We start from the raw sequence: 25767 nt of genomic DNA on the forward strand, positions 1-25767 counted from the left end.
CTCTCTTTGATCCAAAGAGAGGAATGAACTGTTTAAAAAGGGCTTAAACGTGTAACATAAATTCTAGTTAAACTTATTTAAGCTCACAGGTCTGAAGTTTGCAAGCTTACCTCTTGTAGGTTTTTATGGCATTTAATATAACATTGCAGCAGTGCCATGTCCATCTGTTTAATTAACATTATTTATTCATATTCAGGTTATTTTTGCGGATGGAAATGGAATCTTGCACCACAGAGGTAAGCAGCCCACTTTTTGTGAATATGTATTAAGTTATTTACACATCATTCATATTGTACGTTCATCCACCTGAACATTAACCTTACCACTTTAATGATTTGACCATTATGCAGATTTTAAACAAATTTCATCACTAAAATTTTTCTCACACTGACAGTGGGTTTCGTTCAGCAATGAACATGTTGGAGCCTGTGTGAATGTCGCATTCACACATCTGTAAAATATGAGGTGTTATCTCATTAATTTAAAAACTAATATTTTCTGCCAAGCTTGAAAATATGTTTCTATTAGCCTCTACATGTTGGAACACATCAATCTGTTTCAGTGTCTTTAATCAGTCCTTATTTCAGAACAGTAATTAGTAGATCTCCCATGATCTTGCTCACTGATACTCCAGAGCCTCAAGCTCAGTTTCTGTTGTTTATAGCAGTCTTTCCCTGAGATCCCAGAATTTCCACTTGTGTTTTGCAGCAGCATCCCCATATGGCTTTAAGTCAGATACAGACAATGCTTCCCTGACTGATTCTAAGGACCGGACTGGAGGGAGGCAGAAAATGGGAGGAATCAATGCTTATAGCGCAGAGACTAGTCTCACTTCCAGGCTAATCTCTCATGAGTCAACTATGTAGTTCTCCTTCCAGAAAGAGTATCAAGGCAGTTCCAGAATAGCACATTGAATTAGCGTGTTGCACCTTACTAGCTGTAGTTCCACGTCTTTAAGGAGTTACGGTAGTGAACTGTTGAGTTACAAATGATAGAGTTGACCCCTAGTCCTCAAATTGGAGACCAGTGGGAATTGGGACTGATGGGTACTGAAGGTTCGAAATGAGAATTATTGTCACCTTTAAAGATTTATAGTGAGGTGGAAGAGAAACTGTCAATTACATTTTTGTGAGAATATGATTGAAGAGAAAATTGAAAGGATTTTCACAAGTATGGCGAATAGCAAAGCAAAAAATAACCAATCGACAATGAAGAAAACATTGAGTGTGAGGATGAGGAAAATTGATAAAGGTTGAAAGAAAAAGGTGCTCACCACTCACAACAAGTGAAAACCTGAATACAAAGATTCACCTCAGTTACTTAAAATAGTTTTAGGTGAGAAATTTATTGTTACGTCCTATAAATAGACCCTCTCAGGACGAATTTAACTTATGGCAGCCCATTATGCACCCTTAAGATTGATGTGAGGTCTCCCTTAAAATGGATGCGAGGGCTCCGAATCTTACGTCACGATCTGTCACACCCAATCCGGACCACACACCAATTTATTGCCTCGGGCAATTTTTAGTTCAGAGTGCCCGTCTGAAGCACGTGTTAGGTTCCTTAAATGTGCAAATTGGGCTCCTAGACTGTTGTAAGACCCCAAATATAAAATTATGGCATGAAAATGCAGAATTGGGTAGCACATGCTTCCTTAGTTTGCCAAGCCTTGATCAGCCTAATCAATTCACTGAATTGAAACGAAAATGCCACTCGCTGCATCTTCCCTTTTCAACTGTAATGTTGAGCCAAGTGAGACGTTTGTGTTTTCCCAAGAGACACTCCAGTTACCCTTCTAATGCTTTAAGAAGGTGTTACTTGCCTGTAATTGGTTGGACTACACTAGAACGGTAACTAAAAGCAATAGCACTCCTTGCCTTTATCTTCGCGACAGCATCGACTTCACAACAACTATTTCCAACCCAAATCTTCAACGATTGACGTGTGTGAATGTAATGGGAATTCATTCAGTTTGAGGCATTACAGACAGATTTTTTTTTTTAAATTCACACTAAGAAAAAGCAAAAGTGGCTTTTGTTGTTTTGATGTTTGCGCCTCGGGCAAAATTTTCTCTCACACTCAGTGATGAACTGGGAGGCAGGTGAGTCAGCGTGATGGTGATGGAAGCCTGACATGTTCCAACCACTGTGGAAGTTTCCCAGAGGTGTCTGGGTTACACAGGGACTGTGCTTATCAGCAGCAGGCAGGCAGGCAATTGAGCCAGTTAAGGAGCCAATTAAAGGGCATTTTCCCAGGGTCATGAGTGAAGCACAGAGCTTCAGAGCCTCACCGTCTATAAGGAGGCAGGAGCTCTGTGGCAGGTCACTGTTGGCAGCCATCACAAACAACGCTATTGTAGTACATGGAGGGTGAGACTGCATATAAAGCGCGGAAGTGATAAGATGGAGGCTGGGCAAACTTGGCAAACACTTTGAGAGGGATAAAAATTGACAGGTCTCTTTGTCACCTCTGCTGGTGCTGCCTTACAATAAAGTGTTCCCCCCCACTTCACATATAGTACCTGCGCCCTGTTATTCGTCAGCTCCCACACTTGTCAACCATCAATTAACGGTCTGATAAAATTCCCTTTCCTCTTCCGCCGCGCGACCATGCTATCCGCTTTGCATTCCGATGCCAGGATTTCCTCATTGGTGACAAAATTTCATCCTATCGTATTTTTTAATGTACAATGAGATTTTGGCATCGGCATGTTGTTTTAGCATTTTTTTTAAATGGATTTTCCAAAATACCTTCGGGTTCTTCAAAAGTTTTTTTTTGTAAATGCATAAAAATAAGAGTTAAAATGATAGAAGGAGAAGCCTGTGTACTAATTCCTCACACAAAAATCTCTGCTAGAACCTGTAGGATGAAGACTATAAAAGTTTCCCCATTTAAAGAGAAGGCAGAAATCCTGACTCATTCTCACCACCTTGTGCCTCAGTAAAGCATTGACAGGAGTACCAGGAGATGGTTACCAGTCTGCCATTGTCATCAGAGAATGATGTATGTGAGAAAGAGACTTAACAAAGGGGGAAATTCATTTCGAAATGGAACTGGGAACAAGAAGTTGAACCTGAATGTTTGGGGGTCCTTGCTTTATTTTGCAAAATTAAAAAAATGTAAGGGGAAGACTTTTTTTCTACTGGTATAGTTTTCTCTGTTTAAAGCAGAAGAAAAGTAGTGAAAATATTTTTTGTTTGGAATAGTTTTTGTTTTTAACATTTAAGATTTTTTTTAAAAATGTAGGCTTTGTATAACCACACATGTTAGGCTGTTCTGGTGACATCCCCTCTGACGTCAAGGAGCCAATTCAAAGCCACCTGTTCCTGGGAAACCACAATTTTGGAAGGTGGAACTCCGCAGAACTGATAACATTGATCTGTTTCTTTAAAAGATCCAAGATATTTTTTGCAACACATAAAATGAGAGAGTCCTTTGAAAAGAAAAGCAGCACCCCTCAGAGTTTCCTTCTGTGCTGACCTATAATTGTAAACGTCAGAATCCTCCTCAGTTTCTTGTAAGAATGGAAGTTTGGCTACGAGCAGAAGGCCACAGTGACTCAACCTCCAGTCATATGTTTTGGGCCACAGTGACTCCATTTACACACAAATCGGGTTGACTCACCTTCCGTTTGCTATTGCAGTTCACCCCGTGCGAATCACCTGATCGTTTCTGTCAGGACTTATAGTGATGTGACTTCACTGGCCTGATTTTTAATACATTTGTAATTTGTTGATGCAGTTTAACGCAGAGAAGTGTGAAATGATGCATCTTGGTAGAAAGAATAAGATGAATCAAAGTAAACAATTTTAAAAGGAGTGCAGGAACAGAGATACCTAGATGTACATAAATCTTTGAAGGTGACAGGACAAGTTCAGAAGTGTGTTTAAAGAAGCATAGGAACCTTTGGCTTTATAAACAGAGGTTTAGTGTACTTTATAAATCATTAGTTAGGTTCCTAGCTGGACTATTGTGTCCAATTATAGACACTATACTTTAGGTAGAATGTCTAGGTCTTAGAGAGGGTGCTGAGGAAATTTACCAGTGTGATACCTGGTTTGAAGTATTTCAGTTACCTGGATAGACTAGAGAAGCTGGAGTTGTTGTTCTTAGAGCAGCGAAAGTAAAGAAATTATTTAATGGAGGTGTTCAAAATCTTGAAATGTTTTGCTGGAATAAATAACTCTTTCCAGTGGCAGAAGGATCATTAACCAAAATACACAAATTTAAGATAATTGGCAAAAGAACCATAGTCAAGATGAGGCACATCTTTTTATGCAATGAATTGTTGTGTTCTGTTGTGTCTGTAAGGGTGGTGGAAGCAGATTCAACAATAACTTCCAAAAGGGAATGCTTGAAGGAGAAAAACATTGCAGGGATGGAAGGGTAGGGGAATGGGACTGATTGTATAAGTCTTTGAAAGAGCAAGTACAGACATGATGGACCAAATGGCCTTCCTCTGCTGTGTTATCCTATGGTAATGAATACCTTGTGCAATGTCTTAGTGTAATGCACAAATGAAAAAGATAGTGCTTAGATACTCACAGACAGTATTTTACATGAGTATTTATTATCACTTTGTGATTTTTTTGAAAAACAGAGTTTGGTGTGGCGTGCCACTTAGGCGTCCTCACAGATTTGCCATGTGTTGGGGTTGCCAAGAATCTCCTGTATGTGGATGGTCTGGAAGAAAAGAATCTGCTGAAGGAAAAGGTATGAAAGAACATTGCACCATGCACCAAGGAGTTTAGCTGCATTGAAATGTCACATACCATTGAAGTTAGATACCCTAAAACCATCCATACAGGAATTTCAATTTGAATTCAATCTGACTCTAGCATTTATTATAGTCACAAAAGCAATGCAAAAGGAAGTAGTTTCTTAGAAAGGGTGACAGCATTAATACCCATAAGGTACAATAAATCCAAATACTGAAAAAAGGATTTCAGCACAAACATTAATAACATAATCATGTTGCAGTTTTACAGTTTATTCTGTGAATATAATGAATGAGGAAATCTTCTAACGTTCTTTATGCCATGCCTGTGGTCTACAAACTCCCCAAATACATGTCATGCATGATCCAAATTACTCAGCTGCAGGGGCTGAGCCTGCTATTTTCTCAGTTCCTACTGCTAAATACCTTGTTTCAAAATTTTGCATTGGTTGCTGTGCAAAAATAAAGCTTGTTTTTTTCTTACATCAGGCTATGAGTGTGTCATCGGCCGGCATCTCCAAGTCGAACCCATAAGCAAATAGGAACATATATTTTAATTTTTCCTATTTGGATCACGGTGCTATATTAGATCTATTTTGAATGTAAAGTTAGGTGTTGCAGCAGATTTACACAATGCCCTTTAACCCGCTGGATCAGAGTTCAAATCCAGCCCAGATTAATAAGCTGAGTTGTCGATCTCAGCAAGTTACCATTATCCTATGTGAAATGAATTTGAGCAGTTTCAAGTGTTCAAAGTTGACAGGCTCATTCAAAAAGACAATGGGCCACAATGGCCATTGAACTTTCTGCTGAAGTAGGTCGGGACTGCATTAGAATTGTCCTAGAAAAGGAGCTTGGCTCTCCATCTGTTCGGTAAATGGAGTAATAAAACCTGATGAGATCTAGTCAGTCACATGTAATGACAGCTGAAAGCCAGAAGCAGATCTAGGATAGGATACAGGACCCTGTTGATAAGAATATCTGCACAGTATGAACTTAAAACTATTCAATTATTTGTTTTTATTTCATTATGAATGTTACATTAGCCTATCTTAGCAGGGAGGATGTGCACAATAAAGCAACAATGGTTCTGGGTGTCAGTAGAAAGTATCTGTGGACTGAATTTTCCCTTTCGCCACCAATGGAAATGAAAATGAGCGGCCAATCCATTAACGCCTGTTTTCCGCTCGGTGTAAAAGTTAAACCACCCCTGTGTGCTCTGGGAGACGTATTGGAAATGATTTGGATTGAAGTTATAAAAGACATTTTATAATAAGACAGCAGAATAAACTACACCAAGAAATATTATTACAAATAAACGGCAGACTTAAGAAAAAAAACAGTCCATCAGTCACCAACATTTTGCTTACCTTCAGAATGACTAGAATAACACCAGTGGAATGAATAAGGAAATCCGCCTGTTCCTGAGGGTAGGATTGGTTTGCTTTCAGATGTACTTTGGCAGGTATTGAAGAGTTAATCATAGATAATGTGTAAAGCATGGTGAAAAATAAAAGATTGAAGCCAGAGAGTATCTAAGTGATCTCGAGTGCAGGGAACAATCATATGGAAAAGTGGGAAGTATTGAAGAACCAGTTGAAAAAATTCCATTCAAAAAACATCCAAAGCCAAAGCATTTGACGAGGCAATGTGGTTATGTAAGGGATAGTATGAGGGTCAATCAAAAATCATTTAAAACTGTAAAGATTCTGGAAAGCAAATTTGGAACAATTATGAAAACAAGTGAAATAGAGAAGTAAAGAAAAGGAACAAACATTAAATGTGGAAAAACTATTGAGCAACTTTGAAGAGTTTTCCTAAATTTTTAAAGTATGAAAGGGCTTACATTTATGCAGCATCTTTCATGACCTCAGTACGTTTCAAAGCATGACACAGCCAATGATTCAATTTAAACCCAAATCACACAAACAGCAGTGAGATAAATCACCAAGTTCTTTGTCTTAGTGTACTTGTTGGCCAGGACACCAGAACAACTCCAATACTGACCTTTGAAAGGAGCCATGCGATCTTTTATATCCACCTAGGAGGGCAAACGAGGCCTCGGCTTAACATCTCAACCAAAAGACAGCATCTCCAAAGGTGCTGCACTCCCTCAGTACTGTACTGAAGTGATAGCCAAGATTATGTGCTCGAGTCTCAGGATTAGGGCTTGAACCCACAACTTCTGAGTTTTCAGAGATGACAATGTTACCGCTCAGCCAAGTGTTTTTTTTAATTTGAGCATCATTGGCAAGGTTAGCATTTATTGCCCGTCCATAATTGTACTTGAGAAAGCGGTGGTGAGCCACTTTCTTGAACAGCTGCAGTTGTTGTGGTGTAGGAGCACCCTCTGTGCTGTTAGGGAGGGAGTTCCACATTTTTGACCTAGCACGGGTGAGGGACCAGTGATATAGTTCCAAGTCAGGATGTTTTGTGACTTGGAGGGGATCTTGCAAGTGGTGGTCATTCCATGCATCTGCTGCCCTTGTTCTTCCGTATGATAAAGGTCGTGGCTTTGGAAGGTGTTGCCGAAGGAGAATTGGCAAGTTGCTGCAGTGCATCTTATAGATAGTGCACACTGCTGCCACTGTGCACCGATGGTGGAGAGAGTGAATGTTTAGGTTGATGGATGGGGTGCCAAGCAAGTGGGCTGCTTTTTCCTGGATGGTGTCGAGCTTGAGTGTTGTTGGAGCTGTACTTATCTAGGCAAGTGGGGAGTATTCCATCACACTCCTGACTTGTGCCATGTTGATGGTGGACAGGCTTTGAAGAGTCAGAAGGTGAGTTACTTGCTGCAAGATTCCCAGCCTCTGACCTGCTCAGGTAGCCACTTTTATGACTGATCCACTTAAGTTTCTGATAAGTGGGAAAACCCGGATATTGATGGTGGGGGATTCAGTGATGGTAATGGTAATGAATGTCAAGGGAATATTATTGGATACTTTCTTATTGAAGATGATCTTTGCCTGACACTTATGTAGCACGAATATTACTTGCCACTCATAAGCCCAAGTCTGAATGTTGTTCAGGTCCTGCTGCATATGGGCACAGGCTGCTTCAGTATTTGAGGAGCTGCGGATGGTATTAAACACTGTGAAATCATCATTGAAAATCCTTTTATGATGGAGAAGAGATAATTGATGAAGCAGCTAAAGATGGTTGGGCCTAGGACACTACCTTGAGGAACCCCTCTAGCAGTGTCCTGGAGCTGAGATGACTGGCCTCCAACAATCACACCATCTTCCTTTGTGTGAGGTATGACTCCAACTAGTGGAGAGTTTTCCAACTTTGATTTTGCTGGGCTCCTTGATGCCATCTTCCAAACCTGCAACCTCTATCACCTAGAAGGACAAGGACAGCAGATGCATGAGAAAACCTATACCTGCAAGCTCCCTTCCAAGCCACACACCATCCTGATTTGGAACTGTATTGCCGTTCCTTCACTGTCGTTGGATCAAAGTCCTGGAACTCCCTCCCTAACAGCACTGTGGGTGTACCTACACCACGTGGACTTCAGTGGTTCCAGAAGCCGGCTCACCACCACCTTCTCAAGGACGATTAGGGATGGGCAATAAATTCTGGCCTAGCCAGTGATGTCCACATCCTGTGAAAGAATAATTTTTAAAAAAAAACACTTGGTCAGTTGATGCCTTGGTGTCAAGTCCAGTCACTTTCACCTCCTCTGGAATTCAGCTCTTTTGTCCATGTTTAGACCAAGCTGTAATGAGGTCTGAGCTGGGTGGCGTTGATGGAACTCAAATTGAGCATTGGTGAGCAGGTTGTTATTGAGTAAATGACGCTTGATCACACTGTCAAAAACACCTTCCATCACTTTACTGATGATTGAGAATAGACTAATAGGGTGATAATTGGCCAGAGTTGATTTCTCCTGTTTTTTTATGGACATGTCATACCTGGGCAATTTTCCATGTTGTCAGGTAGATAGATGCCTGTGGTTAGCTCTACTGGAACTGTTTGAGTTAAGGCTGCAGCTAGTTTGGAAGTCTTCAGTCCTGCAGCTGGGGTTATGTCAGGGCCCATAGTCCAATGCTTTATCAAAATGCTATTGTCCAAAATGTTACATTTGAATTCTATGATCGTGTAGATTAACTTTAAGCCAACGTGGTTAATGTAGAAGCTTTTTCTTCAACTTTTCAGGCAATAATTTGGCAACATCAAAGTTTGAACTGATTGGTAAAATACAATGTTGGAACTCGACAAAAGCTTATGTTTAACTGGAATAGGATGCTTAGAATAAAAGTGTTTTTTCTCAGGAAGAGAGTATGTCTCACTTCTGATAGTTCTGGTGAAAAGTCAACAGCCTGAAATATTAGCTGTTTCTCTCTCCTTAGATGCTATCTGTCCCGCTGTGTATTTCCAGCATTTTCTGTTGTTTTTTCCAGATTTCCAGCACCTGCAATATTTTGCTTTTGTGTCTTCTACCTATTCATTTGTACATTTCTTATGACAACACAGGAGAAAACTTCACCAGCCAGTGCTGTATGAAGAATATGTTTAATCAATAGTGCTGTGAGCCCACAGTTCAGCAGTATTGCCTACTTACATTGCTGAGTGAGCAGAGCTCTATTCACCAGCCTTTGATTGCCAATGTTAGCGCAGGGAAAGGGTCATCTATCCAGCCATTCAAGGAATGGCACAGAGACCACCACTGTGTGCTGTTGACGAAGCATTAAAAAAATGGACCATTTAAAAAAAACACTATTGCTGGTCACTGAGATGAAGGGATAAGGGCAATGATGTTAAAGATTTAAAGCAAAATACTGCAGATGTTGGAGATCTGCAATGAAACCACACAGCACTGTAAAACCTCAACACATCTGGCAGCGTATGCGGAGAGAGAAACAGAGTTAATGCCTTGAGTCCAATTTGCGAAGAAGAGTCATATTGGACTCGAAACGCTAACTCTGTTTCTCTCTCCACAGGTGTTGCCGGGCCTGCTGAGGTTTTCCAGCACTTTCTGTTGTTAAAAATGACTTAGCGTTCCTGTCAGGAGGAAAAGGGTGCAGATGTACTTAAGTCTGAGATCAGATTTCCAAAGGTTGCAAGGTGAAGCTTGGTATTGAGTGGATGATGCAGATACTATTCTAACTAGTTTTAATGCTCTTAACAACCATCTATACCAGTGAGTTTTAAAGGATCTGGGGTTAGCAGTAAGGGAGGCTTAAACTGGCATTTATTAAACCACTAGATTTAGGAGAGATCTGTTGGCAAGTGGCAAATATAACTCAGTAGATCAGTGTGAAGGGACATACTTGGAAGCTAAAAACAAGTCATTTTCTCATCAGTTGGAGGCATCAATAAAATACCAGTGGAGGACCATGTGAGAAACCTGTTTTTGATAAAGTAACCAAACATAGGGCCCGAATTTAACTCTGGGCAAGTGATAGACTCAGGAAGGAGTGTTCTGGGTTATCCAACTTCCTGGAATTATTTTAAGGTATTTCTGCCATGAAGGACAAGAGAAGTTTAATGGATGCAAGTTAATGTTTCAAAATGCTTTTGACAAAGTCGCATATTGCAAATTAACGGTTAAGTTCGAAAATCTCACAAGAGTGCACCATTATATTGGTCTTCATGTGGCTGCCTCCCCATATAGGTGTAATCTTAAAAGTATGGGACAAGTTAGAGTGAGGAGGAGGAAAGAAAAGTTTCCAAAAGATAAACTTGAAAAGCATGCAATTAAATTTAAGCTGTGCTGCTGAGCTCTTTGTTCTCTCTTTTAACGTCTACCAAAATTATGTTCTAATGGATATATTAACAGAACCATTTACAAATTGTTATCAAGGTTGTAGGCCTAATTTGTGCCTGTCTACAGCTACAGACATACCATGCCACCTGTAGCACCTACACTACGCAGCTTTCTTCAGAGTGAAGTGCGTTATATAACGTGTCGAGGCACATTACTTATTTATTTGAAGTATTGAACTTCCAGTTTCTTTTTCTTTATTGGCATGAATCAAAATTAGTTAAATGCTAGTTTAGAATATTAATAACCTGAGGTGCTTAGACATGAGAACACAGAAACAGGCCATTTGGTCCAATCAGCCCATGTTGGTGCTTAGCCTTCACACAAGCAGGAGTCTTAATCCCATGTGCCCGTGCTCTTAGCATATCCCCTTATTCCCTTTATTTCAACCACCTTTACTTCAGCTACCTATCTATCCTACTCTTCAGTATTGACATGGTTTCTGCTTTAATCACTAACTTACTTGATGCATTCCACAGCCTCAGAAACATCGCTCATTTGTTGGTATTTTTTGCCCATTCCGCTATCTTATGTGATCCCCTTTCTTCTGGATATCAGAACCTAGCCCTTCTGTTTGAGTATCACCTACAAATTGGACACCACTCCCTCTAGTCACGGGCCAAAATTATTGATGTACACAGATGACAGACGTTATCCCAGAACAGAACCTTGTTGAACATCACTAGCCACTTTCATCCTTTGTTCCTATGAGAAACTGCCCTTGACTTCTCTCTGTTTCCTCACTTCTAACCAGTTTTTATTGTCCCCTAATTCTATACCCCTTAATTGTCACCAATAGTTTTCTATGCAATAATTTGTCAAAGGCTTTCTGAATGTCCATTAAAAACGACATCCAATGTATTTCCCCATCCACAATATCTGCCACCACCTCACTGAACTTTAGCTAGCCTTGTCAAGCACAATCTTCCTTTCTGAAAACCATGTTTTGAATTATTTTCACTTCTGTTAGACACTTAGTAATTTCACTTTTAATTAAAGTTTCCACTTTTTTTCCTGCCACAAATGTTAAATTAACTGGTCTCTTGTCACCTGGGATAGAAGCATAGAAAAGTTACAGCTCTGTCTCTTTTGGAAAGGGATATAGTAACTCTCCTGTCCTTGCAGGAGGATAACAGCCTCTACATTGTGCTGTGAGGCCAATTTTTCTAAACTCTTTTACTGTTGGACGGGGATCTTTATGAATGAAGTAAGCTGGTGCTCAGGCTGAATAAGTAGGAGATAGTGATAAGAAGAGCTGAGTGAATTTTTGCTGTGACACCTTTAACTAAATAAAATAGATAAATGTAAATAGAAAGGAAAAAGTACATATGCTTTAAGTGACCAGGATTTACCAAGTGCTTGCCAGTTCTCATCCTCGAGTCACCTTGTAATAAGACCTTATGTTTTTATTTCCTGTGTTTTGTCCAGTAATGAGTTTCTTTACAAGCCTGTCGGCAGGATTGTTTAATTTAGTCTTTGTTGAGGAGCAGCAATATCTGTGTGCTGTTGATTGCAAAATCATGATTGTTCATAAATTTACTGTCACCCTTTAGTAAAATCTTACTTCAGAAACATTATTACAGCAAGGGAAATGGAAAGAAAAGCAAGTTACAGGGAAAGAAAGTTTTAAAAATTTAGCAGCCATCTCAACCAGTATCAGTTGTCCAAAGCCACATATCTACCTAATAATCAATCTAAGTCCAGGGGAATGAAAAAGACATATTTGTCAAGTGGACAATCATAGAGGCACAACAATGTACTTTTCCACATTTTCCTTTCTTCTCATGTTCCTGCCTGCACATAGAACGTATTTGTCTCATCTTAGAATTACAGAATAGACTAGCACAGCACATTCAACCCATTGAGTCTGTGCCAGCTCTTTCTAATAGCAATCCAATTAGTCCCATTCCCACATTATTTCCTCATATCCCAGCAATTTTTTCCTCTTCAATTTATCTAATTTCCTTTTTGAAGGCTACAATTAAATCTGTTTCCATCACCTTACATTAACTCAATTTAAACTCCTCAACTGTTGTGGGATTTGAACTCATGATTAGTCCAGATCTCTGGATTGCTAGTCCAGTAACATTGACACTATGCTACCAGTTCGGATCTGTCTTTAGATCAGAGGAGAATACCAATTAGGATGGGTGGGGTTGGCAGTGGGGGCGCTCACCTTCAAGCTAGAATTGCCACAATGGCCATGGGGGAGGGAAGCAGGAGCATTTTGTTTGTGCAGTTTGCAGCTTAACATACAGTGTGTTGCTGTGTGGTGACAGGTACTAAAGAACTAATGGAGTAGCAAAGGAGTAAGTTTCATTGTCCTTTCAGATCCCCCATATACTTTTTTTTGAAAAGCATCAACACCTTCTCCCCATCCCTCAATCAGTGTGGCCTTCCTCCAGCAGTGTGGCCCTTCACTTAGTTCTTTCCTGGTCATAATTGGGTTGGTCGCCCAGGGCAACAATGGATTGTAAAGGGAAGCTTAGCAGTAGAGTCACCAGGTCACTCATTCAACCTAGCTGTCTTCTATGTACCTATCAACTGAGTAGTGGAAGACCAGCATTGACAGACACCAAGGGACAAATAGTTTGTTTTTTCTCTTTGAAAAATTACTTGTACTTTTACACTTTCCTTACCTGGGCCATGTTTGACTAAGCCATTTGTTTGAGTTTCATAGTTATTACACCTCTTGAGGATTGCTTCCCTCCCCCATGGCCATTGTTGCAATTCTAGCTTGAAGGTGAGCCTTCCCCACCAATCCTAATTGGTTTTCTCCTCTGGTTTAAAGCCAGACCTGAAATGGTAGCCTAGTATTAATGTTACTGGACCAGCAATCCAGAGACCTAGACTAATCATGAGTTCAAATCCCACCAAAACAGTTGAGGAATTTAAATTCAACTAATTAAATAAATTTGGAATTACTGTCAATAGTATTGCTAGGAGCAGTAATGGTGATCATGAAACTAGTAGATTGTTGTAAAAACCCATCTGGTTCACTAATGTCCTTTAGGGAAGGATGTCTGCTGTCCTTACCTAATGTGGCCCATGTATAACTCCAGACCCACAGAAATGTGGTTGACTCTTAACTGCCCTTTGAAATGGCTAACAAGACACTCATTTGTAACAAACTGCAACCCACCAGCAGGACAGACCCATCAGAGGTGGCAGCACAGTGGTATACAGTTGGGAGTTAGTGGCCCTGGGAGCCCTCAACATTGACTCCAGACTCTATAGTCTCATGGTATCAGGTCAATCATGGGTGAGGAAACTTCTGCTGATCACCACCTACTGCTCCATCTCAGCTGATGAATCAGCACTCCTCCATGCTGAGCACCATTTGGAAGAGACACTTGAGGCTAGCAAGAGCACAGAATGTACTGTGGCTGGGATACTTCAATGTCCATCACCAAGAGTGACTCAGCACCAAGCTGGCCAAGTCCTGAAGGGCATATCTGCTTGTTGCAGGGGGTAGGGGAACTAAGACAAGGGCAAAGCTTACTTAATTTCGTCCTCACCAATCTATCGGTCACAGATACATCTGTCCCTGACAGCATTTGAAGGAATAACCATTCCACAATCTCTCCAAAGTGTTGTGTGGCACTACAGCCGTGCTAAATGGAATACATTCTGAACAGATCAGGCAGATTTGCCGATGACACAAAGTAGCATTGGCAGTATAGATGGAAGCGTAAAAATTACAAAAAGGTATTGCTAGATTAAGTAAATGGGCAAAACCGTGACAAATGGATTTCATTGAGGGCAAACATGAGGTTATCCACTTTGGACCCAGAAAGGAACGAACAGAGTACCTTCTAAATGGTGAAAATCTAGTAACAGTGGAAGTCCAAAGATACTTGGAGGTCTGGCTACATAGATCATTAAAATAGTATTAACAGGTTCTGAAATTAATCAAAATAATGAAATGCTGATCTTTATATCTAGAGGAATAGAATACAAGGTGATAGAAGCTATGCTGCAGCAATACAAAACCCATTAGACCACACCTTGGTAACGTTTCATTGGAGGACAACCCTCTTATCCCATGAGCCAATCCAGCGAATCCTTGCTGTACTGCCTCCAAAGGAGGAGCATGCCAGGAGCAGCACCAGGCATACCTAAAAATGAGGTGAAGCTGCAACACAGAGCTACATGCATGCTAGACAGTGGAAACAGCACACAACAAGCAGTGCTAAGCAATCCCACAACCAGTGGATCAGATCAAAGTTTTGCAGTCCTGCTACATCCAGTCATGAATGCTGGTGGACAATTAAACAACTGAATAAACAACAGAGGAGGAGGATCCACAAACATCCCCATCTTCAATGATCGGGGAGTCTTGCACATCAGTGCAAAGGACAAGGATGAAGCATTTGCAATCATCTTCAGCCAGAAGTGCCAAGTGGATGATCCATATGAGCCTTCTCTTGAAGTTCCCACCAGCACAGATGATAGACTTCAGCTAATTTGATTCACTTCATAACTTATTAAGAAACAGCTGAGCACACTGGATAGAGCAAAGGCTATGGACCCCAACAACATCCTGCTGTATTACTGAAAACTTGTGCTCCAAACTAGCCAGGCCCCTAACCAAGCTGTTCCAGTACAGCCACAACACTGGTATCTACCCAACAATGTGGAAAATTGCCCAGCTATGTCCAATCCACAAAAAGCAGGACAAATCCAATCTAACCAATTGTGCCCCAATCTTTGCTCAATCCTGAGCAAAGTGACAAAAGCGTGGTTGACAGTGCTATCCATTGAAATATACTTACCAGCGATCTGCTCACCGATGCTCGGTTTGTGTTCTGTCAGGATTAGTCAGCTCCAGACCTCATTATAACTTAAGTTCATGCATGGATAAAAGAGCTGAACTCCAGAGGGGAGGTGAGAGTGACTTCCCTTGACATCATGGCAGCATTTCAGCCAGTGTTGCAACATGGAGCCCTAGCAAAATTGAAGTCATTGGGAACCAAAGGAAAATCTCTCCACTGGCTAGAGTTTCACTTAGCACAAATGATGATGGTTGTGATTGTTGGAGGCCCATGATCTTAGTCCCAGGACATTGCTGCAGGTAATGACCTAGGCCCAATCAGCTTCGGTAACTTCGCCAATGACCTTTGCTTCTTCATAAGATCAGAAGTGGGAATGTTCACTGATGATTTCATATTGTTCAGTTTTGATAAACTGTTCAGTTGTGTCAAAACTATTAACCCACATGGACTGCATTGGTTGAAAAAGGTGGCTCACCATCACCTTCTCGAGGGCAATTAAGGATGGGCAATAAATGCTGGCCTTGCCTGCAAAGTCCCTTTTTCTCCGGTAGTCCCTTGAAGCAAGGAGGATGACTGTCACAGGGTGCATCTTGTGGGAAGAACTACACGGAGCCTTTTAACTTGGGGAAGCTGTTGCGCTGCAGCTACCACACGGTTTTGGCTGACCAGGAGAGACTTCCGCTCTTACCACCTGCCATAGGCATATCAGTAGCATTTACAGTTGATAATCAACCTGTTTAGCCATGTTATGAACGCACCTTCCACAGCCATCAAATTCCAGAGTGGGACTGAAACCTGGAGCTTCTGGCTCTGAGCCAGGGGTGTCTGAGTCAAACGACCTAAATTTGCTATGTCTATCCCATGAATGAATGAAATGCTACTGCCTATGATGTGACAGGACTCTTAGAAACTTAGTAGCACAGTTGGTTGGGTTGGGGGGGGGGTGGGAAATTACCCGTTCAGTCAGATTTTGAAACAGTAAATGAATACTAAATATTCTGTTTCTGTATCAGACTGGAAAATGATAAATTGATGAACTAGAAAATTCATAGCCAGTGGCATTAGTGATATGAGAGGAGAATTTATCCACTGTTGCTTAAATTAGTCAGTAATCTAATTATGAAATAGAAGATATTTCTTGTAAAAACTTGCTTTTATTAACATATTGCTGTTTTGTAGGTCAAAGACCTTCAGAAAGGAGGTAATGCGTTTTCACTCACTGGAAACTCCGGAAAGGTGTTAGGCATGGTAGGTCTATATTTATTTGCTGCATTGTGCAGTGCAAATAGTTTTAAAAGTCTTTTTTTGTTCACTGTATTTCAATAAAATTCAGTAAAACAGAGAAAAGGTCACTTTTAAGAGGAATTCGTAGTTTTAGAATTTATTGCGGAATGTTTAGAAACTCTCAAGCACTCACCTTGGTAATGTTTCAGGAAGGGCATTTTGGTGAACAGAAGCATTCATGTAAAAAAAAAATTGAAAAATGCTAGAAACACTCAACATGTCAGTCGACATCTGTGGCGAGAACAAACAATTAACATTTCAGATGTAGACACTTCATCAGAACTATATAGCACAACAGTAACTTCACTTCAAAAGTACTTACTTGGCTCTAAAGTGCTTTGGGACATCCTGAGTTGTGGAAGGAGCTGTATCAATATAAGTTCTTCCTTGACTCATGTTGTAACATAACACATTTCCAGCATTCCTCAATTAGCAGAAACCATAGATAGGATAAGTAATAAAATAAAAGTGATTAAGTAACTACTAATGCAAGATGTACAGGTTAGGTATTTCAGTCCTTAATCCGGTTAATGGGCTGACTCTAATTTTATATCTTTATTTACTTGTGCCAGGCCCTTAAAAGCTGTGAGAAAAGCACTAAACCCATTTATGTATCTGTGGGTCACAGGATTAGTCTGGACACTGCTTTACGTTTGACTCACTCCTGCTGCAAATACAGAGTACCAGAACCAATTAGGCAGGTATGTATTTATGTTTCGTACTTGGTTTGTATATTGAGACGCAATGCTGTGATCACTAAGATTACTATCTTTTATATCATAACGCTAACTTTATTATTATTGAGATAATAAATTTAGCACAAAGGAAAAATTGCAGCTATATATCTGATTGTCATGTTGAAACATTTCAAAGCATTTTATGCAATGAATTATTTATAAAGTGCAGTGATTTGTTACATTAGCCAATGTAACATCCATTCTAAACCATCAACCTCCTAAAAACAGCAAAGAAATGAATGATCTGTCAATTTATTTGCATGGTATTAGTCAAGGGAACTACGTTGACCAGAGCACTGAAAGAACCACACAAAACAGGCTTAGGTTTAGCCTCTCATTCAAAGAATATCACCTTTTGATAATACAGCATTCCTTTAGTGCTACACTGGAGTATCACCTTAAATTAAATAGAATTACATATGTGGCTTGAAGCTATGTCTTGTTACCCCTGAGGTGAGAATGCTACTAACTGAGCAAAGCAGGTAGACCAAAGAATCTTCTCCGTAGACACTGGCACATCAATCAAGTAGAGACTCGACTGAGAGCAACAACATTGGTGAGGAGAGAGATGAATCTTTCTCCATTCAGCACAGTATAGTTAGTGCCTCAGCTTCCCTATAACATTGCTGAGCTGTCCAGATCTGTACACTGGGTTTCAGGGAGTGGGTTTTCATTTTTTATGTACAGTGGTTTCCACTTTTGAAGTAAAACATTGACTTCTAAAATTTGGATTTCATAATAATATACTACATTCGTTACCTTACTCCAGGCTTCCATCACAAATTCATAATTGAACGAAAGAACGACAGGATGATTGTCGTTCATCTTGTCCCTGAAATTATGCCGTGGTGCATTAGTATCAAAACACTTAAGTGTGCATGTTTGAAATCCTTCTCTCCATTATTTTATCAGATGCATTAAGCTATTTATTTAATGAGCTAAAGGCTCCGCTAAAAAACAGAGATGAATTTCAAATGTACCCATTAAATGTTTGTACATTAGTATCTCTTTAAGGGCGTTTTTATATAAAGCAAGCATGGGAAAATGAAAATGATTGCCTTCATCATCTCACAAGCCCAGAAGTTCTCTTTCTCTTCGAGCTAGCCATCATTGACTATGGTGACACACTAATGCCTACTTAATTTCTACACCGTGCACATCTTCCTATTGGCAATATTACTGCACCAAATAAAATGAATGTAAACAATTGGTGAGGGGGCAGAAAGCATCAGTGAATAACACAGAACAAAAACAAAAATACCTGGAAAAACTCAGCAGGTCTGGCAGCATCTGCGGAGAGGAACACATTTAACGTTTCGAGTCCGAATGACCCTTCAACAGAACTAAGTCAATCTGTTGAAGGGTCATTCGGACTCGAAACGTTAACTGTGCTCCTCTCCGCAGATGCTGCCAGACCTGCTGAGTTTTTCCAGGTATTCTTGTTTCTGTTTTGGATTTCCAGCATCCGCAGTTTTTTGCTTTTATAATTGAATAACACAGGGTTGATGCCAGGAGGATGTTTCCCCTGGTTGCAGACTCCAGAACTAGAGATCATAGCCTTAGATTAAGGAGTCAGCCATTTGTGACTGAGATAAGATTTTTTTTCATTTAAAGGGTTGGTGAACCTTTGGAATTCTCTAACTCAGAGAGCCGTGGATGCTCAGTTTTGAGTATATTCAGGTCAGAGATTGCTATATTTTTGGGTACTAAGAGAATCAAGGGATATGGGGATCCTGCAGTAAGGTTTGGCTGAGAAAAAAGACCAGTTGGGATCCTGTTAAATGGCAGAGTAGGCTTAAAGGGCAAAATACTCCTGCTTTTATTTCTTATCTTCGGTTCTTAAGGGAATATGATGAGCTAAGAAAAGATAAAGAGAAGGCAAAGAGAAAAATATGAAACAAAAAAATTCAAGGAGTGAGGGCACATATAGCTATGGGAAAATAAGTAACAAACGGCGAATTAAGATAGGGGTAGGGTAACTAAGGATAAACAAAGTAAGCTCATAGGAACTAATATGGAAATGGCACGGAGACCTGAATGCTGGAGGCAAAGCAATACTGCCAGCCCTCCTTGCAACTGATTCTCCCCTCGCTCGCTATCGACCCCCCCGCCTCCTGGTACATTCGAGCAGTGAATTAGCAGCAGCTTTGGCGTAGTGAGCTAATCTTTCCTCTGCTATAGTGAGAGCTGGCTGTGTTGGAATATCAAACATTTCATCCAAACATTTTCTGTCCCTGGGAGTATGAAATACCACTGCACCTGCCACCGTAGAGGCAGTCGTACAACTAGAAATTGGTGTGAGAAGCTAAGCTAAACAAGCGCTTAGCTCGAGTGTCTTTCTGTTGTGTTTCTTTTATGGAGGGGGCTGCTCTGGACTGGGCTAAAAGCAAATGCCATTTTTCATGTGAATTTAACAGCTGCCATTGTGTAATGAGATTTGTTTTTAGAGCTAAACTGAGAATCCGTTTCTACCCATGAAAGTGAGAAGCATTAAGTCGTTGCCTGGCGCTCCTTGCCTTGCGTGCTGATATTTCGTAATTGAGTAATAAATTATTTTTGGACAGCATGTCTCTGCTGTATAATTTAAGCACTGCTGTTAGTTTGATCTACGGTTATTGTCTAGAATACTACAAAGAAAGGACAAAGCCAAAAACTACTATGATCGGGAGTGGTTTTAATCAGTATAGGCCGTATCTACCTCTTGACATTGACTGCTAGAAATAGGTTTATTGTAATCATTACCAAAAGATACATCTGAGTATAAAGCAATAGAGAACCTTTACATTCCGTGTGTAAAAGGAGGACTACCTATGAATAGGAACATCAGAAATGGGAACAGGGTAGACCATTCAACCCCTTGAACTTGCTGCACCATTCAATAAGATCACAGCCGATCATCTCGTGTCTCGATTTCCACATTCCCATCTAACCCCAATAACCTTTGATTCCCTTGCCTAACAAGAATGAATAACATAAAATAGTTTCAGAATATGTAGTAACCTATATAGTTATTTCAAGGTGGGAAATAGCATTTTTTTTAAACATGAGCCTTGATTGAACATGTAAGTGATGCATACATACGATTCAGAGCAAAAGGACCAGAGTCATAGCAGTGAGCATTCCAAATGAACTATCATATACTCTCAAGTATAAAATTTACACCCTGTTTGGGGACAAAAGTAAGGGCCATCTTAATCTGTTGATGTCAGGAGCCTTGGCTGAAGCCTGGAGAGTTGCTAGTTAAAAGTCACAGTGGTGTCAGAGCAGAGTGATAGCTGATAGGAATTCATCGTGCTCTGCTGTGATATTTAAATGGCAACTTTTTCTCTCAACTTCAATCAAATTGGAATGGCGAACTGGATAGATACCTCGAAAATGAGATTTAAAATCATCAGCAGGAGCCTGGATTGAAGTCAGAGAGAATGTTGTCATTTAATTAATGGAGCACTGGAGAAGGGGAACATGTCACTGTCACCGATTGCTCCATTTCCCCATTCAAGCTTATCCCAATCCCAAGAACCTGCTGTGCTATAATCTGGCTGCTGCAGTGGGGCTGACTTTTTTTTTCCAGTTCTTTTCTGAGCTACTTGCAGTTTCCTGCAAAAGAGGCAAATAAAAAAGGAGTAAAAGAGGGGAAGCCAGATAAACAGGTGAAGGAGAAAGGAATAGAAGATTATGCTGACGGAATTAGACCAAACGAGATGAGAGGAGGCTCGTGTGGAGCATTAACAACATTGTGGACCAGTTAAGCCACTTGGCTTATTTTCGTGTTGTAAATTCTGTGTAAAAGTAGAGAAGAGGTACTCAAGGGAGCACTTTGCTGTTTTTGTTTCTGTGAGTTGCGCCCCTGTCCTAGTGATTTCAAATCCGGATTGAAATGATTCCAAATCATCAGCAGGAACCAAGTCTGCAGTTAATTGAGAGGATAACCATTTTGAAAACAGTACCAAAGGAACCCAGTTCAAAAAGGAATATGCTGGTTGAACTAAGAGAGAACAAAGGGGAAATGTATTTTGTGGACACCAGCCAACATGAGGGTAAAAAGTTTGGTGGATGGAAGGTTTGTACTGTTCGCTGCCTTCTGGTATGAGACTTATAAATTCTTTAAGTGGAATTGTGTATTCAGGATGATGAACTAAGAATAACTTTCTATCTCCCTGCTGTGGAGCAAGTTAAATTACTGTAACTCTGACGTGAAATAACTGGATGAAGATTGAAAGGATTTTCCCATCTGAATTTTTGGGAAGCTCAGAAAGGCCTGTTCTTCTGAATAATTAAATAGTGCACTGTGGCCAAATTTGGTCCCTGTGGAGAATATAGTGCATCCTTTCTACAGTCAGCAATTAAGAAGTAATGAAAGTCTTTCTAAAACAGCCCTCAGCTTAATGAGTGCAGTTTTTGGTTAAAAGAGGCAGGATTATCTACAAGAACATATTGAAGCAGTATGCTGTCAGCATAATCACAATAAAGAGTTACTTATAAAAGGCGTAACTGTTTATAATGGGGTATTTTTTACAATGCTGAAACAGGCTAAGAACCTTATGCTATTCTGCTGCTCTGGGGGATTCAGACGAGAATATAAGTACTGGTACTGCCTTTGTTGATATTCTGTATAATAATACACTGTTAGCTCTACATATTGTGCCTGCAGTAATACTTTGAGTGGTTTCAGCACATTACCTGTTTCAGTGTCCTGTCTATATAATAAACAGAGCTGTTTCTAGCCCTGTGAATAAAAACTCTGCAATTCGAAAAACTTTCATTAATAGACAGAACACTTTGATATCAACACCCACCAGAAATTAATTTTCATTGTTTTATCCATACATTGAAAAGATCATTTCAAATTGGACATTTTCCAATTCCTGGCTGCAATCATCAACTACCCTAGAGAGATCATTAGCAGCTTATAGGCACTATGTGGTACTGATGTTAGGATCTTGGCTCTTATTGGACATGATAAATTATAAATGGCAATGTAGGTAGAGTATTTATTAGACTTCATAAAATTATTTGTTTTGCTTGTAATTGCACAAAGGCTAGGTGGTTACTGTGCACAAATACTGAATCCTGCACTCTAATGGGAAAACAAGAATGGTTTGAAATTCAACGGTGCTAATTTCCCATGTACTTGTGACAGCCGAAATTGACTCCTTGAAATTATTGGTAATGTGAAGTATGTTTGAAAAATACGTGGCTTAAAACAAAGCACTGGTCCTTAAGCACAGAATCAAAGAGATGAAGAGGATCAGAAGTCTCCAGAGGCTCTGCTTCAGTACCGCATCAATGTTCCTCCCACTTGGACAATGCATCAAGACTCCCTTTCAGTGAATCACGACTATTGTTGACAGTGTCTCCAGAGTAAAGACAGGCATGATTGTACCCCTGCGCATGTGGGATTCGTGAGGGGGGTGAATGCCCGCTGCCTTGCCAGACCAAGCGCCAGGGCAGAGTCTGTCCTCAATGCCCCATTCTAGCAGATAGGCTGAGCCTGGATAGGTTCACAACCGGGCTCAATCTTTTGTTTAATTTGAAATAAGAGTTATGTGAATAAGGCAGCCATGTTTCTTAGCTGAAATGCAAAAAAAAAAATCCAGAATATTGCTTTGGCATGTCCCACAGTCGCTCAATAGAAATCTCTCTTGGAAAAGCTCCCACTCGTTCTTAGCATGTGAAAAAAATTCAGATTTTCTCAATGGCCACCTTTGCTAAGACTGAAATGACAGGTTGCTGAGCTGTATTGTAAGACCTAGTTAGAAGCTGGTTCAAAAGCACAATACTATTGTGGCTTCATGCAGAAGTTGGTGTAAATATTTTTGTGAATAAAAATATAATCAATATGTGAATATATTTTGGGGAAAAAATGACGTGGGTGGAAAAAACATGAATATCCTTAGAATGGTGTGGACTACAAAATCCCTGTCATTAACTCTATTCATTTCAGGAACAGGTTTACATACTGTACTATTTAACATTGTGATAAATTGGTCATAATTTTCAGAATTGAGCCAAATAGGAAGTACAATGGGATTTAAAGACTAAGGGTGGTTTTTAAGTTCTCCACTTAGACAGTAACCTCATGGAGCAGATGACTTGTTCCATCTCATTTCAATGGGATGAAAATTGAGTGGATTCAGCAATGTTGGTGAAGGCGAAAATTGCTCCCACTGAAAACAGGGAAGAAATAGGATTGTTTACTGATTCTTAAAAGTTAGTAACAAGAAATACAGCTTGCAGTCCTGAACTACACCAAACCAGGTGGTGACTATACTTTGCAAAATATAACCTGTATCACAGTGAAGCCGTGCTATGCCAATTGATGATAATGCATTCTGCATTTCTTCACAATTTCTGTTCATAGTTATCTTCTGCTGAGATGATAGATTCTTAGTAGAAGCAGTTTTTGACAAATTTGAAATCATTCATTCTGAAAAGTGTTCCTTTGTTACTGTGCATCCATGGTCCCACAGCACACTGAATGATGTTAAAGTAGCTTTGAGTGGGATGCATGCTAAGTAGTTTATGGTGTTGTGGAACAAAGATGTTAAGAGTGTTCAGATCGATTAGAGTCTCTCATATCAATCTTAATGCCTCTGGCCATTTTAATATTTTTAAAGATATTTGACAAGCTGCTGATTGGACACGCTGAATTTGCTACTGCAAAATCCCTGCTGCCCAGCCTGTAAGGGGGATTGGCACAGGTTGCCACTTCTTCTCTGGGGGTGGGAAGCAATAAATGTAGCAGGGATACCCGCAGAGAGAGAAAAGGGGAAACTGTACCTTTAAAAAGTAGAAAGCTGACCTTCAAAAAAAAACTGGGCTTCTGGCTTCTTGATTTATACTGCTACAACTAACAAAATAAATTAGCCTTGGTTACTACCTGATCCGTCCAGTGCCAATTGTCAAGTTGTGCTTTCCCTTTCCATACGGCTTTTATAGTACAAAATAATGTTTGAACACCTAACAACTGTATTGGGACATAACATTAATGTAACAAAGTTGCTACATTTTCTTTGATGTATCATAATTTCATTTGTATCTTAATCACACGTGGGATTATAACGTTCATTGTATAAATTGCACAGATTACATTTTGTGACAGATCTGCAGTAATACGGGCAGTTCAATATATGACTCTGCTATATATTCAAAGCCAGCATTGAATTTGACTGCCTTGAAAGCACTCATATTATTCAAATAAATGTTCTCCAGTCTTTAAGATGCATGTATTGTTGTGTTCAATCCAGATCCAGTAAAGGCCAACTGGGAAAACTGGTTTGAACCAGTCCTCCTCCACTGTAAAGACTCAAACCCACAGCAAACATCTCATTTTACATCCATCCACCCACTCATTCCAAATCAAAATGCTCAGCTTTGACAATTATTATTTCGTGATGTTTTAAATAATAAATTTGCTGTAACTCCATCCTTAGCCCTGGATTCAAAGGTTCTGATTTTTGTGAACCACGTTTTTGCAGAGAATAAAGGGCTTTTCTACTTTGATAGAAAAATCTTATTTTCTTACTAAATAGTGCAAAACTAGCACTTCAATCATACAAAAGTCAAAATGCTGTGCTTTTTATTGGATGTGGCAGGCGAAATGACTTCGAGAGGCTAACACCAGAAATAGGGTATGTGACTGGTCTCAGTATGACTTTCCATGATAAATTTGTCCCCTCAGTGTAATTTTAACCCTGGGTCGCTTGATTTTCTAAAAATGCCTCAAAGCCAGTCAAAATTACAGCTTCTGGTACCCTTTTCCAGTATGGCCATTCCCATCAGTCCACTGGCCACCCGATCCCCTTGCCTGCCCTACCCCCTTGCCCACTTACCCCACACACCTACCCACTTACCTTACTCACCCACTCTACTACCCCCTTACCACCCTACACCCTTACCCACTTATTTTACCCACCCTACCCCCTTACCCACCCTACTCCTTTACCTTGTATACTTACCTTCTCTCTATAGCTGTTTTCAAAGCAACTTTGGGACATTTATACTCTTTACTTAGCGAAATACAGCAGCTAGTGCCGTAAAAAGGGAGCGTGGTTTCTGTATGGATTCTCTGCGCTGCTCCCTAAGGTTTGCTGCACTGGGTCAAATGTGAAGGATCCACCATCGGAAGACTGCCCTGAAATATCGGTGGAAGGTAAGTGTACTTTTTTTTTTGCCTGATCATGGTTAGAAATAGGGTTCCCGATCCCCATCAGAAAAGGTCCGGGCCAGTGCTTTTCATGCCCTCAGAACGTCCCAAAGTTTTTATAGCTAATGAAGTACTTTATTTGAAGTGTAATCCGTGTTGTAATATGGGAAATGCAGCACCCAAGTTGTGCACAGCAAACCAACAAATAGCAATGTGATAATGACCAGATAATCTGATTTTAGGTATTGAGTGAGGGATAAGTATTGGCCAGAATGCTGTGGAGAACCCCCCCCGCCCCCCCTGCACTTCTTCAAGTAGTGCCATGGGATCTTTTGTTTTCC

General features: G+C 40.2%; 1 protein-coding gene across 4 annotated transcripts in view; it reads left to right on the forward strand.

Moving 5' to 3' along the window:
• Nucleotides 1–25767, forward strand: part of LOC144699855 (endonuclease V-like) — a 79258-nt gene that overhangs the window by 11822 nt on the left and 41669 nt on the right. For 3 of the 4 annotated variants that reach the window (XR_013580639.1, XM_078571163.1, XM_078571164.1), the window contains exons 4-7: nucleotides 197–236; nucleotides 4601–4713; nucleotides 16439–16507; nucleotides 17116–17244. Coding sequence is in view for 3 of the 4 variants with exons in the window: in XM_078571163.1 (XP_078427289.1) it covers nucleotides 197–236; nucleotides 4601–4713; nucleotides 16439–16507; nucleotides 17116–17244 (351 nt within the window). In the remaining variant the exon portion in view is untranslated. The remainder of the gene's footprint in view (nucleotides 1–196; nucleotides 237–4600; nucleotides 4714–16438; nucleotides 16508–17115; nucleotides 17245–25767) is intronic. The other variant, XM_078571165.1, reaches the window with a different exon arrangement.

The sequence above is a fragment of the Cetorhinus maximus genome, chromosome 24 (assembly GCF_964194155.1).
Source record: "Cetorhinus maximus chromosome 24, sCetMax3.hap1.1, whole genome shotgun sequence".
Classification (NCBI taxonomy): Eukaryota; Metazoa; Chordata; class Chondrichthyes; order Lamniformes; family Cetorhinidae; genus Cetorhinus; species Cetorhinus maximus.